We start from the raw sequence: 17,835 nt of genomic DNA, 5'->3' as shown, positions 1-17,835 counted from the left end.
CAATACTTATGGAGGGCATTGTATATAAATATAGAACATTAAATCACAGACAGGAAAGTAGGTTTTTTTTTGTGCTTTGTGTGTATGTGTGTGTGTGTGTGTGTGTGTGTGTGTGTGTGTGTGTGTGTGTGTGTGTGTGTGTGTGTGTGTGTGTGTGTGTTTGGTTTTTTGTTATTGACAGGCTTAAGATTAAGATTTGTTAAAGAACAATTTTAAAGAACAAAATTAACTTTCTTTGTGTATTTCTGTTTCCTTTTTTTCCTTTTCTTGTTTGTTTCCATGGTTTCCGATTATGTGTACCTGTGTCTAGTTTAGTTCCTCAATATGTCTTATGTTTAAAGGTGTATTCCTGACATGTTGTAATTTCCATTTAATTATGAGATTTCAACTTGTTGCTTTGGTTAAAAATACAAGTTTAGTGCTTCATCAAGATCAACCTCTCCTCTTCTTGCTTCAACTCTGTTGTAACAGAATAGTGGACCTAGAAAGGATTTATGGATCTTGCGGCCATTCACCTCCTCCTCACCCAGGATAATTGCTCCCTCGAGGACTACACGAGAGATTTTTTTATTTTTTGGGACCTAGCTACCCCAACCACTTTCTGATTACTTTTTTTTTTTTTTTTTTGGAATGAATTACATGAACAATTAAAACAATTAGTCCCCTTGCCTATTGATGGTCCTTGAGGGAGGATTTTGTCAAGTTAGTGCTCGTCAAGAGTGGTTCCTCTTTCACCATGGGTAAGGTGGAAGACTGTGATTGCCACTCACACACATTACATACAGAATCTGAGCCCACACCCGCTACAGACCCCGAATCTGAGCCAACGCCTACCCTGGACACAGAGCCAGAGCCCACTCCTGGGGCGGACCTCCTGCCAGTGGAGAGTTCCACCCTGGAGCTAGAGCCTGCAGCCAAGTACATTCAGGAGTTAAAGTACAAACCCTCATGACTCATTTCATGAACTTCACATCATTTATTTAGCTTATTTCCAATAAGCTGATAAGCTTACTACATATAATTTAAATCATATAGATTTATAAGTTATAATATACAAAAAAATACACAAATGAGGTGTATGTTCATTGGTTTTAAATGTTAGGAGGTCAGCTGAGGATGGTTTGAGAATGTGAATGTCACCTTTAAATAACACAAACACACTATGAACAGTATTATGTACACTGTAGACATTCATTACAGATTTTTATGAGATGAGTCCAAGGCGTTTCTTGATGAAATGAGCCACAAGGCGCTGCGGTCTCTGCTGAAATTCCAGAAGAACATCATGAGGTGTAGAAATTTGGTCCCCCTCAAACCTGTTCAGCAGAGTCACACACACCACTGCAGCTGCAAGAAAATATCATGCAATTAACCACTTTGAAGTAGTTTTGAGGTAATTCAATGCGGCTTGAAGCAGTTATGAGTGAGACTTTGAAAGCAGTAAAGCATGACTATACTATACTTAACACAAAGATAAAATTATGTTGTAACCTTATCTTATTTCCATGAAACACAAATGGAGATCTTAGTGTGTTAAACATAAGTGAGATCACATATTTTGGTCTCAAGGAAGCACAACAATTTTATAATCAACTGAATCCCTTTACATCTATTCAGTTACATTTATAAAAATACAATTTATTGAGTTTTGATAATATTAAATAATTTTCTAATGCTTGCTTGATTTTTTAACATTTTAAATGGACATGCACCTCCCCCATTAAGCCAGTTTATAATGCATATAATAGTTGCATAGCAACTACTAGAGAAGACTATGTTGTACAACTTAGACACGTTAAATTGTTACGTTTAGCTGATCAGTCTTTTTCAGTTAGAGCCATTCATTATTGGAAAACTTTACCAATTGAGTTAAGAGATAAATTATTCAACATTTAAATATAAATTAAAAAAGCAAATCAAACTTTTAATCATGTGTAAATAAATCTTTTTTTTTTTTTTTTTGATACTTCCATTATTATCTTTAGAAGTGATAATGTACAGTATGTATTAGATTTTATATGATACTGTTTTGAGGTTTGTTCAGTTTTTGTTTGTATGTGTGCGTGTGTTGTTTTTTGAATCATTACTTTTAATGTCTTTAATGTTAATGTTTTAAGGTTTTAATATTGACATATGTTTTATCAAAAGTGGATAATTGTGATTTTTATTTGTGATAATTGACCATGTTTTTTTTTTTTAAATTGTAGGTTGCCAATTGGCAAGGAGCAACAGATGAGAATTAGCATGTTGGGCTAACTCTGGCTTATTTACATTGTCTGGCTGATGATTGATGAGCACTGTCCCTATTAAAATAAATAAAATAAAAATAAACAATTTGATATTTCATGGAAGCCATAAAGGTACTGAATGATGAGATAAAATGTAGATGTACAATTAAAAACAGCTTTCATTTTTGGGTCAACTATTTATTTAATTTTCTTTTTCTTTTTTTCTTCTGAAACACAAAGAAGATCATACAACATTAGAATAACACTAGGGTGAGTAAATAATTACTGAATGTCATATTTGGGTGAACTATCTCTTTAATGTCATGATGTCAGGAAACAAGCACCAATGAGGTTAAATGGTACTGGCCAGTCACTATATTTGATTTGAGCTTTCTCTGAGTTGATCAAAGATTTGATGCGATTTGAAAGTGAAAAACCAGTTAAAGTCATACAAATTAATATTATATAAAAATATTGTATCTTTTCAAGTCAAGTATTCATATAGTGCTTAATGCATTATAAATATAGTAAAAACTTAAGATTCAGAAACAGTGTCAGTGAATTAAGTGCTGCAGTAGTTTCAATTATAGGCTCAATTATGGGCTCACAATAGTTTATTCTGACAATTATTTTTCTTTATGCCCTCTATAAACAGCCCAAAGGCAGCAGAACCAAAAACAGTTCACCAGGTAGTAGTGAAAAAAGAAAGAAAGAAAGAAAGAAAGAAAGAAAGAAAGAAAGAAAGAAAGAAAGAAAGAAAGAAAGAAAGAAAGAAAGAAAGACAGAAAGAAAGAAAGAAAAAAAAAATTTGCATTTATCTTTTTTTTTTTTTTTTTTTGTTAATATTTCTTATTCGTCAGTTTAAATATCAGGGGTGCATACCTGCTTACACTGGTACTCTGTGTTATAGTAGTGATGATGACAACAGACAATGTAAACTTCTGGGGTACCTTTAAGATTGCAGACACGACACATGGCGGCAAAGACAGTGGATTCCATCTCAATGTTCCTAACACCTGCCTCGTTGGCTTTCCTCAGATATTCTAACTTTTCTTCAGTGGAAAATGAACACAGGGCTCCATCCAGTCGCCCCTGACCTACAACAAGAAAAGGAAGTGAGGTATGTCTGAGGTGTGCTGTCTTCAAAAGCAGATATAGATCACAGGACATTTGTTGTTGAATGCTTGTGATGGACTGTAAATACAGTCATGATTAAAGGGTTAATTAACCCAAAAATGAAAATCTGTCATTAATTACTCACCCTCATGTCGTTCCAAACCCGTAAGACCTTCGTTCATCTTCAGAACACAAACTAAGATATTTTTGATGAAATCCGAGATCTCTCTGACCCCTCCATAGACAGCAATTTAACCACCACTGTCAAAGCCCAGAAAGGTAGTAAAGACATCGTTAAAAATAGTCCACGTGACTACAGTTGTTCAACCCTAAATTTATCAAGTGATAAAAATACTTTTTGTGCCCAAAACAAAAAAATAATGACTTTATTCATCAGTCTTTTGCAGGAGCCGGTCAATTATGAGTCGCTATTCTGACGTAGAACCCGGAAACTCTGCACTGTGTTTACTACAAGAACAGCATAAGAGATTGACATGGAAGAGAAGAAATTGTTGAATAAAGTTGTTATTTTTGTTTTGTTTTTGCGCAAAAAAATATTCTTGTCACTTCATAAAATTAAGGGTGAACCACTGTAGTCACGTCGACTATTTTAAAGTCTTAAGTTCTGTTCTGAAGATGAACGAAGGTCTTGCGGGTTTGGAAAGACAGGAGGGCGAGTAATTAATGACAGAAGTTTCATTTTTTGGGTGAACTAACCCTTTAAGCAATTGTTAGGCAAGTCTGACATATAAACTATGGTTGGGTGCATTTGGCAGACTCTTTTATCCAAAGCAACTTGCATTCAATACATTTGATCACTTCATGATTTCACTGGGAATTTTGTCATTGCTAGCAGCATGCTCTATGTTTGAGCTACAGGACCAAACCCAGTATGGGCTTATAAATAAAACAAAATACAAAAACTTACCTTCATAGAAGTCATGTGTGCACATTGTGTTTCCAATAACAGTGGGAATATCTGGAAGCTCTGATGAATACTGCAGCAGTTCTTGGGCTACATCTTCATCTAGCTCTGTGCTCCTGATGATTACCTTTCCCAAAACCACCTGCTCAAACTGTGGCCTGAAGAAAGAGTCCACAGCTTTATCTGTGATCACTACGGTACCTGCAGCCAGACCTGTGTGTTAAAAAGAAAAGGAAAAATGTAACTTTTTTTCCAGAGAATATAGTGTAGAAAACCAATATACTTTATATCCCCCTCCATCCAGCAGTTTAAATTTCATATGTAATGCTTCAGAATTGATTGATTGATTGATTTATTGATTAAAGTTTTGAGTCTCCACAAGTGCCATTAAAATTAAAACTGCTTCCTTAGGGTGTTGTATTTGTGCTTTATAATTCAACAATAAAGAAGGAAGTGCTCACCAACTCCGCCTGACGTGCCAATGCGAAAGATTATGACATCACGACAACGAGCATGATAGAGCATTTTAATGAGCTCGTGCAGCATGATGGAGATGGAGGGAACGCCCATTCCATGCTATCAGAGACATAATGGAGAATACATCAACTATGATGCAAGAGAAAAAAAGTGATGCTGGCCCACTACAGATTATATGATTGATGATTATATGATGCTAATGAAACCATGTTTCATCAGATCATTAATTGTTGTAAATATATGGCTTATGCATACTGTATAGCCTATTCAGTAAGTCTGACCACTAGTTCTCCATACAACGCTAAAATGTTGTAGGTAGTTGCACTCACACTAATGGACAGCACAGGTCCAACCTTATACATGGAATATCGGTCCGTTCCCTCACAGATATCTCTGATGTCTGCAATGTTGCCAGGCAGCTCCAGCTGCTCATGGATAAACTGGGCAAAAGATCTCATCCGATTAGGACTTCCGCCAACGCAAACAAACTACAGAAGAGATGACAGAAAGAAAAATAGAGCAAAATTATTCACTTTCCTACCAAAAGTAACATTTTGCATTAAACTATCTGCAACATGTTACTTTTATTTTGTTCTATGGACTTTAAATTTTAAAGTCTTGCTCTTTACTAATATAAACTCAAGAAGAAGTCTTAATCAGAAAATTACTACTCTTAAATCTTGGTTTAATGGAGAAGAAAATAAGAGTTCACTCACTCTAATTCATATTTGCACTATAAAGTCCCCTTTTTGGAATAATACCCTTCTATAATAAGTCAATCATCCTTTCTATTATCCTCCCTGCTCCTCAAAAGGCATATTTACTTTCTGTATATATTTAATGGTAACAGACTACACACATTTCAGGATCTTCAGGCAAGAACTGGTCCATTGGATTAGTGAAAAATAATGCTGCTAAATCAAAGTAGTCTCAGGCAACTGATTTTCTGACATAGCTGTCCAAATAAAATAATTCTGGCTCAAATAAATATTTCTTATTTATTTATGTTAGTATTTATTATCCAAATAATAAATGAAAATAATGCATCAGCAAGAGTTTGAGTATGCAGGATTTTGATTTTGTGATGATGACAGGCTGACTATACATCAACCCTTATAAACATCATCAGTTTCATCAATCATACTCTGTACAGTCCTAAAGATTATCTTACTTCAAGAGTATTTAATTTAATTTAACCTTAAATCTACTGTCTATGGCTAGGTCTACATTTGAAGATGCCCATTCCCTTTTGAAAGGGAACTCGCTCTGCGTTGATTAACGCTTTGGGGAACGTCACGTGACCCAGGTGTCTGAAAGCAATTATCCAATAACTCCAATCCCTATTGGCCGGTGACAGCCTATGACGTAATATGGCGCGACCCAGAAGTATAAAAGGAGCTCCTGGAGAAACAGAAGACATCTTATTGTCCTTCGGTCCTGTTCTCTCTGATTGCGACTATACCAACTCCGGTAGGGTTTTTATATATATGCCTTACAAACGTTCAAGAGAGTGTGTTTATCCATGTCCCTGGGTTTGACACTTGATATACACATTTTCTGGGTGTTTTCTGTCTGGAGAGGAGCGCGCATAGACAGTGCTTGACGGCGCTGTCTTTGTGTTTTTTTGTTGTTTACTGTGAGCGTCTCCCTATCGGGACACTCCGTTCTCGTTTGGCACTCTTCCCGAGGGAAGAGGTGCCTGCATCTGTGCCTGATGATTCTGGGCCCGTTTGTGCTGAGGCATTACAGTGGCTGCAATCATAGGGCTCGCAGGTGAGCTCGTTGGGAAGTTTGAGAAAGTTGTCTCTCTCTCGGATTCCCCGGGACTGACGAGGATGACTGGATGACGATGACGTTCGTGTTTGACGTCATTGCGTCCGGCGGCGAACGCTCCTCTGGCTGTTGTGTGCGTGCGGAGCTGTTGTGTGTTTGGGACACGCTTCTCGGTGGGCTGCGGCTGCCATGAGAGCGCGTTAAGAAAGGGGCCGCGTGGACGGCTCAATGAGAGGTTCATTTCTGTCCATTAATGCAGCAGGTTCCATGACTTTCCATTCCTTTTTGATCTCTGCGTTTAGGAGCATTAGGAGCCGCAGGAGGGTCTATATTTTATGTGTTTAAAATAAGTCCTTATTTTCCTGTATAGTTTTCTGAGCATGTAGTCAGAAAAATTAGGGTTTTTTTGGGCAAACTGAAGTTGATAGGCTGGCTAGTATATATTGTGCAGGCCACAAAATGGCCACCTCTTAGCCACATGTTGTTTAGAGTAGCTTCTCATCTGCTGTTTTCTAGAGTAGTTTGAGTTGGCACTCGTCACTTCAGTTAATATGTATGTTTAGGTCGGCCTTAATCGGCCGCCTGACATTGTTTGCATGTGAGCTTCACTTTCTTTCTCTTATCCATGAGATTTGGAGGTGAAGCCCAGGCTTCACTAGGCTTGTGGCCCTGTAAGAAGGCCCATAGCTTAGTGGCCAGGCTAGAGCTAGGTTAGGTGTGTTATTTACTTATAACCCCATGTATACTATCCCTTGTCAGGTTATATAGTTCCTAGTTCTGGCCTCCTCCCGAGGGAGTTGTTAGGCCGTATGCCCATTATCCCATTGTTTTGTAGGTGCAATTGTTGAGTTTAACAGCTAGGTTGTAGACTGTTTTTAGACTTCCTGATGCTGTTATCTCAGGTGGTCATGCTGTGTGTGCTAGACCCCAATTTCTAGAACTTTTATGCTATGGAAAACTTGAGCCACTTGTTTTCTTTAATCAAGTTTGAGTTGATGTTGCTAGTGTTTAGCATTCCATCCTCTATGGCTCAGTACAGTTTTGAGAATCTGTATGGAGAAAATTATTTTCCTCTTTGGAAATAGCATATACATCAAAGCATTGTGTTTGCTTTGAAGATCTAGACTTTTGCCCTACATCATATGTGAGCTTACTTATGCTGCCACAGGTTAGCACCCGTTCTCATAATAGCAGGCTTTTTCATGTAGCCGCTATTGGAGACATTGGTGACCTAATATTCCCATTTAGTAGGTTTATTGGTGTTACTGAGTGCATCACCTGTTGGATTGCATACTCTGGGTAGTATAGAACGACTTTTTGAGAAAAGCTGGTTTCTATTAGCTCCCTTTTTTTGATCTTGTTAACAGCTATATTGCATATAACTTTGATTGTAGGCTCTTATGGTTATTTAGCCTCCTTCTAGTTAGCAATTGTATTTCTAACAAGTGCTGTTAAGCTGATCATAGTTTGCTCACATAGTTTACAGTGTTTCACGAGCTGAAGCCACATGTCATTAGAATGGTAGGCCCCAACAGGCCTCCTTTCTAGTTAACATGTTGGCACAGTTTGTGTTTTATTCTGCAAACAGGCTGAACGCCACTTGTTGCTGAGATTGTAGGCCCCGCGGGGCCTCCTTTTTTAGCTGACTTGTTGGCAGGATGCCTGGGAATCCGAGAAACCATTCCACCATCAGCCACACCCCACCTCTGTTGAGCAGGCCTCTCGTGGAGTTTGGTGGTGTAATGTGCATTCTAAATAGTGCGTGAAAGGTTTTCCATTGAATGCATGGCCTGATGGTTGATATGGTCTTGGACTGGCTGATGCCACGTGTTTACTATGGTAGGCCCTAATAAGGCCTCCTTTTAGTTTACATGTTGGCACAGTATGTGTTATATGGACAAACGGGCTGAATGCCACTTGTTGCTGAGTTTGTAGGCCCTATAGGCCTCCTTTTTAGCTGACATACTGGCAGGATGCTTGTGAATCCAATAAAAGGGCAACACTGCCACGAGCTGATGCCACGTGTCTGAGGTTATAGGTCCTTCCAGGCCTTCCTTAATACATATTGGCATGCGTTGTACTCCTCTTGCTTTAAAGAGTAAAAAGGTGCTTTTACTGAGTACACTGCTCGTTGGATTGTGTCAGGTAAGGTGAACCACCTCAAAAGGGCCATGCCCCACCCCGATGGATAGGCCATAATCAGGCAGCGTTCTATGTATTTCTTCTGAGAAAGTTTTTAATACTTGGCTTTTTGGTGGTCTGGTTATGGCTGCCACTTGCTGATGCCATATTTTTACTAGGTAGGCCTACTTCGGCCTCCGGTGCAACATGTGGAGTTCAGTCATGTACTACTCTCGCTATGAGAGTAATAAGGTGCTTTTACTGAGTATTCTGAGTGGTTAGCCTCTCAGGTGGAGTATGGTAGTGAAACCTTACTGAGGTTCGGTTTAACCTACATTTGCCTCTCTGAGTGTTATTTCTACTCTAGTTGAGCTAAGAGCCACCTAGAGCCTAGGGTGGATCTTTTATGCTCCTAGAAACGTCCACGAGACTTACGCTGTGTGTCCTAGAGGTTGCTAGGCCTACGGGCAGTGGCGGCTGGTGCAAAAAATTATTGGGGGGGCGCAAAAAAAAAAAAATTAGAAATGCAGGAATGAATAGGCTAATTGTTGAATAACCATTTAACAAGTGATATAATAATGTATCATTACTGCTTATCTAAAACAGGGAAAATTCAGTATTTAAAGCATGCCATAGGGCTGGGATCTAAAAAAAAAATCTGTATTTAATTAAAAAAACTGTTATTTCACATCCTGCCCAATATTGTCCTTGAAACAATGTTCATATTGAAGGCTATAAAAACAAACATGAATGTAACCTTGTACTATATGCTATATTATGTGCAAAAAGGGGGTCAAATCACATTAGGCCTAGACTATTCCAAAATTGTAAATGTTTTTTAAAGCAGAAGTTAAATACACTAAACTAAAAATTAAATTAAATAAAAATAAAAGAACAGATTATTAGGCTATTTTGATTACTCTACAACATCACTTTACACAGTTACTGCTATCGTACAAATACACTTAGTTGTAGGTTCGAAATTCTACATATGGCATAATTATTATGTTCGCAAAAAAAAAAAAAAAAAAAAATTCAACAACAAATATTTTTAACAAAATGTATTTTACCACATTGAACTCTGTATGTTTGGCGCGCATGCGCGCGGGGGCGCTCGTTCATGGAAGTTTGTGCTTGCTGAAGCTCGTCTATGAAGCTCGTCCACGCCTGACTGCAAAATGGAAATATTTTCTCGACTTTCTAACATTAACAGATGGAGAATATGTCTGTGAAATAAATGTAAGTTATGCACTGAGGAAATTATTGGATGTCACTTCAGCTTAAAAAAAAATATTAATAGAGGTATGTTCGTTTCTACCAATCGCTGCACAAGTTAAGGTTACGTATGATGACGAAAGCACGTTAGTGCGAGCCCTCCCGGAACCCATAGAGATTGCATTGCAGTGCCTGCAGTTCAAAAAAAAAGTTCTTTGAATGGAAGTCTATGGGAGCACTCGGGGCAAATCTCCGCCAGACTGAAATGCCCAAAAAGAGGCGGTACTCCACAGAGCGTGACTCGACGCTGATTGGACTACATCCAGAGGCAGAACAAACAGCCTAGCAGTGACAGCTAGCGTCACTCTGTGGTTGAATGTGATTGAAAAAATCCATCCCTTTCTCACTTTTGGTGGTGCGTCGCCCAATTGCCCTAATGAAGAAACCGCCCCTGCCTACGGGCCGCCTTTTCGAACACACTGGAGCATTTTTGGGTGTATTTCTCTTTGAGAATTATCTGTATACAATTTTGTTGGCCAGAGGCCCAAGTGATAAATCCAACCTCCTCTGTCGGGTTGTTTATCATCCTTAGGGCCTAAACACTGCCATGAGCTGATACCACATGTCCGTTAAGGTTATTCCTTAATACATGTTGGCATAAGTTGCACTCCTCTTGCTTAAAGAGTAAAAGGTGCTTTTACTGAGTACACTGCTCGTTGGATTGTGTTAGGTGGATTGTTTTGAGGGCACTTTCAGCTTCTTTTGCTGCAATTTAAGTTTTCTGTCTACCCAATCAAGACAGATGTTCAGGGTGGCCCTTAAAATCAGGCCACTTTCTGTATAGACTTCTGTTTTTACATAACTACTATCATGTTGTAGGCCCCTTCTCGGCCTCGGCATGAATATGTGCCCATTGCATGGTCTACCTATTAGGTGAGCTTTGTACTTCCCTTTCAGGGTTGTGTTTTTAATAGTGCTTAGCTCCCTAAGCTGATCATGGTGGTAGGCCTAACCAGGCCTCCTCCTAAGTTTCAGCCTTAGGCTGGTTTGTGCTCCCCTGGTCAGGGTTTTTAATAGCGCACAGCCTCCTCAGCACGTTAATTAAGCACTGAGTAGATCCTAGGATGAGTGGATTGTACTCCCCTCAATATGAGGGTTTATAGAACTCAGCTGAGTTCCGCTCTCCAGGATGCCCATCTCTACGCATGGGTCTGAGTTGCTCCTGCCTTCCTGCAGTCACTCTTACCTGCTCTCTTCTGTGAAGAATGCATTATGGAGATTCTTTACTCAGACAGGGCTGGCAGCCTGGTGTGACCCGAAGGTGAGTTGCTAAGCGTTTCCTTCGAAACTGCTCGACGTTGTCAGCCATATTTTTTGGCATGCACTCTCCTCAAGCATGGCGGCGTGGGTATATTGTTCCCCAAAGCGTTAGTCAACGCAAAGCGAGTTCTCTTTTCGAAAGGGAACGTCTTAGGTTACATATGTAACCATAGTTCCCTAAGAACCAGGGAACGAGACTCTGCGTTTCCTTGCCATGCTCCGGGCTGCCTGCTTGCAGAACAGTCCCTCAAGACGATAGATGTCTTCTGTTTCTCCAGGCGCTCCTTTTATATTTCCGGGTTGCGCCATATTACGTCATAGGCTGTCGCCGGCCAATAGGGATTGGAGTGATTGGATAGTTGCTTTCAGACACCTGGGTCATGTGACATTCCCCAAAGCGTTAATCAACGCAGAGTCTCCTTCCCTGGTTCTCAGGGAACTATGGTTACATACGTAACCTGAGACATTTCATTTCAAAACTCCATATTAGCATTTTTTAAGCATTTTTCAAAAGTTGCTTGTTCACAGCATGTGAATCAGCGCATGTGTAAAATGTAATAAAAGCCCACTGAGATGATACAGGGAACCAAACACAATAAAGCTTGCATACTATTATCATGGCACGATAGTGCGAGTCAATCACTATTCCATGTATGGTCTAAAACGCAATTAACCTCATCTTTTGACTCAGGACAGCAGTGTAAAGTATCTGTCATTTTTGCAGGAATTTAATATGAAGATTGTACAAAATAACATTTATTTTTAACAACATTATGAAAGTAAATAGCAGGCACAACAATGCCAGCATAACCATAGACATCTGCATGGTGCAATATGCGTCACATAAAAATGTATCCACTTGATATAGTATCTTCAAAAAGTTCAGTTTTCGCAGGACAAAGAATCTGTTTTAGTGTGGACAGAATAAGGTCAAAACAATAGAGAAAAGAATGCATTTTCAAATATATCTGGATTAATGTAGATGTACAAGTAGCCTAACTCACGTGGTCAGGACTTACTGTACTCACCTTCACATCCCCAAACATCTGGGGCAGATCATGGGTCTTAGTGCCCAGGTTGAAGTGGTACAGGATGTCCTCTTCCATGCCATCTAAGTGAGGGTTCTTCACATACTCAACCTGTCTGTGACACATCACATCTGTTATTGATGTGGAATAAGAGAATAGACTCTGAAAAACAAATATTTATAACTCATATGACTCATATTTATAACTTCATATTTACTCAAAAAGTATCAAAGTATTTAATTAAAAAAACTGAGAAAAAAATGATGAAAAAATACTTTAGAAATAGAATAAAGTCAAGAGAACAAGAAGAATTTCTCATTAAAATATCTTTGCAAAGAAACAATCACATTTTCTCAATATTCTGACTATTTAGACATCAGAACTGATCCAAACCCAGTATCTCCAAAGACCCAAACAAGCCCAAACATGAAGTCTTTACACATTTATCAAACAGACAGTGTCCAGCTACTCATATCTGATCTGTTAAAGATGCATGATTTCTGAGTAAATTATAGTTTCCTTACTGAATGTAACTGCTGTGTTCATTTCCCATGCTGTTCAGTAAAATAGGAGCCATGATTGCAGTTCTCGTCAATCTGCAAGAAAGCGGTAAAATATAAATTCATTATATGTTCACAGATAGATAGGAAGAACAAATATTTAGAATATATCCCATTTTCGTACCTGGCAGCAGTTGTATCTTTCAAGAAAATCCTTTTGATTTGTTCCACTGCTAATTTTTTGCCCTTTTACTATGCAGATCTTTGTCATCAGGACCTTTGTAGAATAAAAATGTGTCCCCCTAAGACAAGCTCTTATACAGAGCCCAGTATTCACTGATTGGTTATAGAGGGAGGTGTAGCACCTGCTCCCTCTGTCTCCAACTGGTTACTGATCTCCTGTGATATGTTAACAAATAGACGTATGCTCTACAGCGAGATGCAGCACTGTGCCAACATCACCTCTGAACACAGATGAATTTAAAATGTGTGCACGGTTTGATGTTTGTGTGTGTGTTTTTAGCTTATCTAAACATGTTTCTTGTATCCTGGTAACTGATAGTGACCTTGACGACTTCATCATCTTCTCCAACCCATCCAGTGTAAAAGTTCTAGATGGTGACTGAATCAGTGTTTGAATGATTATGTAACATAATCAATAGAGCTAGAAAAACTCAATGCTAAAACAATTTTGTTCACGTGTTCATTTATTTAAGAAAATATTGACACTCACTGCAGAGTGTGTAACAGTTGTTTAGTTCTGTTTAGTTTTAGTGTGTTTTAGATTGGTTCTCCCTGTGCTCATTTGCCTATGTTCTTGATCCTTGGTTGTTAATTAGGATTGATCAAAAGCAGCATTTAGAGTGATAAAAGAAAAATGATTTAATAATGCTATACAGCAGCTCCAAAAGAAAATAGTGTCATTGTTCAGCTGAAGTCAGTTCAGTGTTGATTCAGTTACGTTGTAAAAATGTTCAATTTTGAACTCTGTGAAACAGATTCAGGATATAATATCAGTCTTCCAGATGTGAGACATCATAACTGGCATGAGTAATAAAATGTTCATTGCTATCATTATACATTATATAAGACATTAAAGTTTGTACTTAGGTTGTTAAGACAGCATGTGAATTCATAAAATGAATTTGTAGGCACTGAACAAAGTACCCATTAAAAGGTCTTTCAGCCAATATAATCACCTTTATCTCTTAAAGCTACATTCTAAAATAAAATAAAATTCCATTATTGAGCAAGTACATTAAAAATCTGTAAGTGGAAAAAACACAAGATCACAACACTTTGTCTACATGGTAAGTGTGTATTTACCTCCATCTGCATACAGCACAGGGTTTTGCAACAGCTGTTCAATAGATTACACATTAAGTCAAAGCAAAACAAGATGAAACTGAATTTGAAAAGCACACTGTGTACTTTACATCCTAAACATTTATTTTCACATTGCTCACAGTACTCTCAAGTTATTTTATCCATATGCTTTATCATGAAAAACCACAAAGATGTAACAATTTAAAATTTAGAAGCTATAACGTTATAATTCACGGTCATGGCTTGAGAAAGCCAACATACTGAAATGCTATTATGTTGTCTTGACAAAGATTCTGATTCTTGGAATCAGTGGCGTGCAGTGATGTTCTGAAATGAGGCACATTTTTTTATTTATGAATCAATGTAAATTCATGCATTACTCTTAACATTGACACATCTTCCTTGTTAAATGAACATTACATTACATCAAAAAAGAAAAGAAAGAAACCAAAGACAATTCTATTTTGTAATTTTACATTAACAATGTATTGTAGGTAATAAATGTTCTATTTATCAAAACCAAGTCTCATCAAGTTAGTGTTTTAAGCATTTCTGCATTCACTCCAAAATAATAACTAAAGGCAATAATAATTTAAACAATATATTTTATTTGTGTATTGATGTTTTTCTTTTTAATTGTCAACTTGGCTGTTTTGGATCATCAGTCATGCTCCGTAAACACCGTCTGTCACAGACACGAAGATGTATTTTTAATTTCACCAAGCTGATTGCACTAAAAATCCCGCAGTCATCATGTTTTCATTCCATTTAAAGTTTGATTTGACGTGACATAAAGCTGTGATATCTAACTGGGTGATTTGTTTACTTCTCAATTAGTCTTCCCATTGATGCCATCATTTGTTCAGTCAAACTGAACGGAACACGCACGTCAACAGGATTTATCACACAAACCAATCATATCCAATCATAACCAATTACATCCAATCATAGCGATGGAGACGTTGCCTCCTCTCAGAAAGCAAGAAAGCAGAAAGCAACAGAAAAAAAGCAAATGGATCACTGCAATTCAAAGAAACAGCTGGACTTCAGACAAACATGGATCTGTTATCATTTTGTGACAAATTGTTGGATTTTGAGGTCAAGTCTGTTTTTTTTATTTTGTTTTTTTTTAGTTTTTTTCGATTGCTAAACGACTGTGAGCACAACTGGAGCTACATGTGCAAAACTCTAACTACAGTCTGCACTACCAACAGTCACCTGAGCTAAACAGTTAACACATGGCTCAAAACAGGCTCAGTGCTGCCAAACACTGTGCACAACCCTCACTGAGATAACACACACTGTCACTCAGAACACACTGAGAGTAAAAACACTAGCATCAAACACAACACAGAAAATACAAACTTTTCATCTTTACATTTTGAACAATTTCAGTGACTTCATACAAAGTGATATTTTCTTCAAAGAAAAGAATGACATTCTTTCACATGATTTATTTAAATTTTTATAACATAATTCTTTAAGGTAAATGAAAATTAGCAGTTTGCTTCAATAGTCTGTAGTAATTTACGGAATTACAGTAATGAGTTACATATATATGTGTGTGTGTGTTCACTAACAAGTCTAAAACAAGACACCTGCTTAGCCTTTCAGCTGAAATTGCAATGTTTGAAAGGCACAAGGCTGAAATCTATTCTGTTTTGAATGTGTGGTTCACAGTTTTGACAGCAGTGTGTTTGCATTTGAACAAAGTGCTGTAAATCCACAGTGTTGTGCAGGTTGTGGTTAAAGTCATGGGATAAGTGTGTAGAGTTTTGAAAACTGTGTTCAAGCAATGAAAAACGAACTAGAGTTTGGTCCACATGAACTGCTGCTGTGCAGACTGTAGTTAGAGTTTTGCACATGTGACTCCAATTGTGCCCACTGTCGTTTAGCAATCGAAAAAAACTGTAATGGGTTTTTGGTAAATCACCTGAAATAAGGTCTGTGGTTAACAAAGCCTCTAAATACTTTCACGTGTCGATCTATGACAAAACACACCAGTTATAACCCACTTGTGATTTTTTAAACTTTTACTGTGTCTTAAAATCGGCGGTTGCTAACAAATTGCTAAAAAGGACTACTTGGCGGGGACTTTAGACGTCATCATTAAAAACGGGACATTTGGACAGCATTTCTCATGAAAAAGTGGATAAGTATTAATAACAGCGCAGATCATAATCAGCGAGCATGTTTTTTTTTTTTTTTTTTTTTTTGCCATGTCCCACACACTTCAACATAAACCAAACATATATCCAAATATTATTTAAAAAAAAAGAAAAGAAAAAAGAAAAGGTCTTATATGCGGTCCTGAACCCGCAGCATCCGGTATTGCAGGAATACCCGTTTCAAACGAGAATGTGTCTCCCTCGTCTACTTATGATCCAATCGACCAAAACGCATCTTAATACTAGGTGTAAACAGGGTCTTTGTTATTTAGGATTTCTTATAGGTGGTTGGACAACAACTAAAAATGTTTCACTGCACAATTGTGTAAAACATGGCTGATGTTCCTCAAAGTTTTCAGCGCAAAGTCACTAATTTTCCCAGCGCAGCAAATTCTAATGAGAATGGCCATGTTCATGGAAAATATTCTTTTGCAAAAAGTCTAAACAAACTGTAAAAAAAAAAAAAAAAAAAAAAAAAAAAATGAAATTAAATTAAATGGTTAATCTGTTCTGAAGCAACAGTTGCAGCGCCTCTAATTTATCCACAAGAGGGTGTCAGAGGTCCGCGCAGCTCATATTGATAGCTGGCGATTAAGAAGTAGAGTATGCTTTTCATTCACAAACATCACGGTTGAAGCTACAGAGCATAGGTAGGCTTAGTCATGTAAATAACTCAATGACTATCCTCAGTTATTGTAGGTGTAATCAGGATTATCAATAAAATTCACAGAGCTTAGGGAAAATACTATGGGTGGACTATGGCAGTTGGTTACCACAGAGGATTTTCCTGGTTGAAGACTGATGGCAGGCCTCCTGACTGTGGGCGCTACTCTTACCTGAAACATTGCTGACTACTAAAAGAAATAGAAAACACTGCTCAGGTCTAATGCACGTTGAACAATCATAACATAGCACAATTAAATCACAGGATTTTAGGGGCTGAGCTATCAAACTCAGGAATACTGAGTGTGTCTATGGGATGGCCTATTTCAGGGGGTTTAGCCTCCCTCCACTGTGTTCCCAGACTGCACAATGGTGGGAACCATGGGAGGGCAGCTCTGCAGTTGGGTGCTATTTTTAAACACTACATCCACAATCTGTCAAGGCCTGCTCCACAGAGACCTGCCACCAGCAGTCTCTTCAAGCCACGGAATTCAACCTGGGACAACTCTCCAGATGTGATGGAAAACATCTGGACTGAGCTGCAAACAGACAAAAGGGATCTCTCTCTCTCTCTGTTATACGTAGGCTACTTTTCTACTAAAAGTACATAATGTGTCCATAAAACTAAATTTCCTTGGGGTTTTAACCTCTGATATTGATGTAATAAGGGTTCTGATGGGTCACATGGTTGAAAATCTATACTCACTATTACTACAACTAAATTGCAAGTTGGAAGTTCAGTCCCAGATAGAAATTAATCAGTGATGTTAGTCAGTTTGGCAAATACATGAGTGTTCTGCAGGGTCATGCACCTTTCATAATTGCTTTGAGAACGCCTTGTAAACAGAATTCCTGAGTTCAAATTGATTGTAAAAAAGATTAGGCAAAATTGTTATTAGAGAAGGGAAAATAAAGGAAATTGGTATATAAGAAAGGAAAAAAAAGTTAAATGAGATTTAATTAAATTAAAAATGT

At 37.9% G+C, this 17,835-nt stretch overlaps 1 protein-coding gene across 4 annotated transcripts; it reads right to left on the bottom strand.

Moving 5' to 3' along the window:
• Positions 1–91: 91 nt before the first annotated feature.
• On the bottom strand, positions 92–13,047 carry upp2 (uridine phosphorylase 2). Of its 4 annotated transcripts, none has more exons than XM_067410610.1 (8): positions 12,888–13,047; positions 12,728–12,799; positions 12,204–12,318; positions 5,076–5,234; positions 4,731–4,845; positions 4,273–4,482; positions 3,179–3,325; positions 92–1,347 (listed from the first exon to the last, which is right to left on the bottom strand). In XM_067410610.1, the coding sequence occupies exons 2-8, from the start codon at positions 12,778–12,780 to the stop codon at positions 1,205–1,207; spliced, it is 942 nt and encodes a 313-aa protein (XP_067266711.1). In that variant the 5' UTR covers positions 12,781–12,799; positions 12,888–13,047; the 3' UTR covers positions 92–1,204. The 4 variants fall into 4 exon arrangements, with proteins under 4 accessions (XP_067266711.1, XP_067266712.1, XP_067266713.1 ...); XM_067410611.1 differs by having other exon boundaries at positions 12,204–12,365; positions 12,888–12,973; XM_067410612.1 differs by lacking the exon at positions 92–1,347 and adding an exon at positions 1,354–2,455 and having other exon boundaries at positions 3,111–3,325.
• Between the last annotated feature and the right edge of the window lie 4,788 nt (positions 13,048–17,835).

Source organism: Chanodichthys erythropterus, chromosome 14 (assembly GCF_024489055.1).
Source record: "Chanodichthys erythropterus isolate Z2021 chromosome 14, ASM2448905v1, whole genome shotgun sequence".
NCBI lineage: Eukaryota > Metazoa > Chordata > Actinopteri > Cypriniformes > Xenocyprididae > Chanodichthys > Chanodichthys erythropterus.
The sequence above is the reverse complement of the archived record's forward strand: the minus strand, read 5'-3'. Positions and strand labels throughout refer to the sequence as shown.

Coding starts and splice junctions, on each gene's coding strand:
- upp2 (XM_067410610.1), bottom strand. CDS start 12,780: ATGGCTCCTATTTTACTGAACAGCATGGGAAATGAACACAGCAGTTAC. Junction 5,235..12,203: donor AGATGTTTGGGGATGTGAAG/GTGAGTACAGTA, acceptor TCTCTTCTGTAG/TTTGTTTGCGTTGGCGGAAG. Junction 1,348..3,178: donor TCGTGTCTGCAATCTTAAAG/GTACCCCAGAAG, acceptor ATTTTCTTGCAG/CTGCAGTGGTGTGTGTGACT.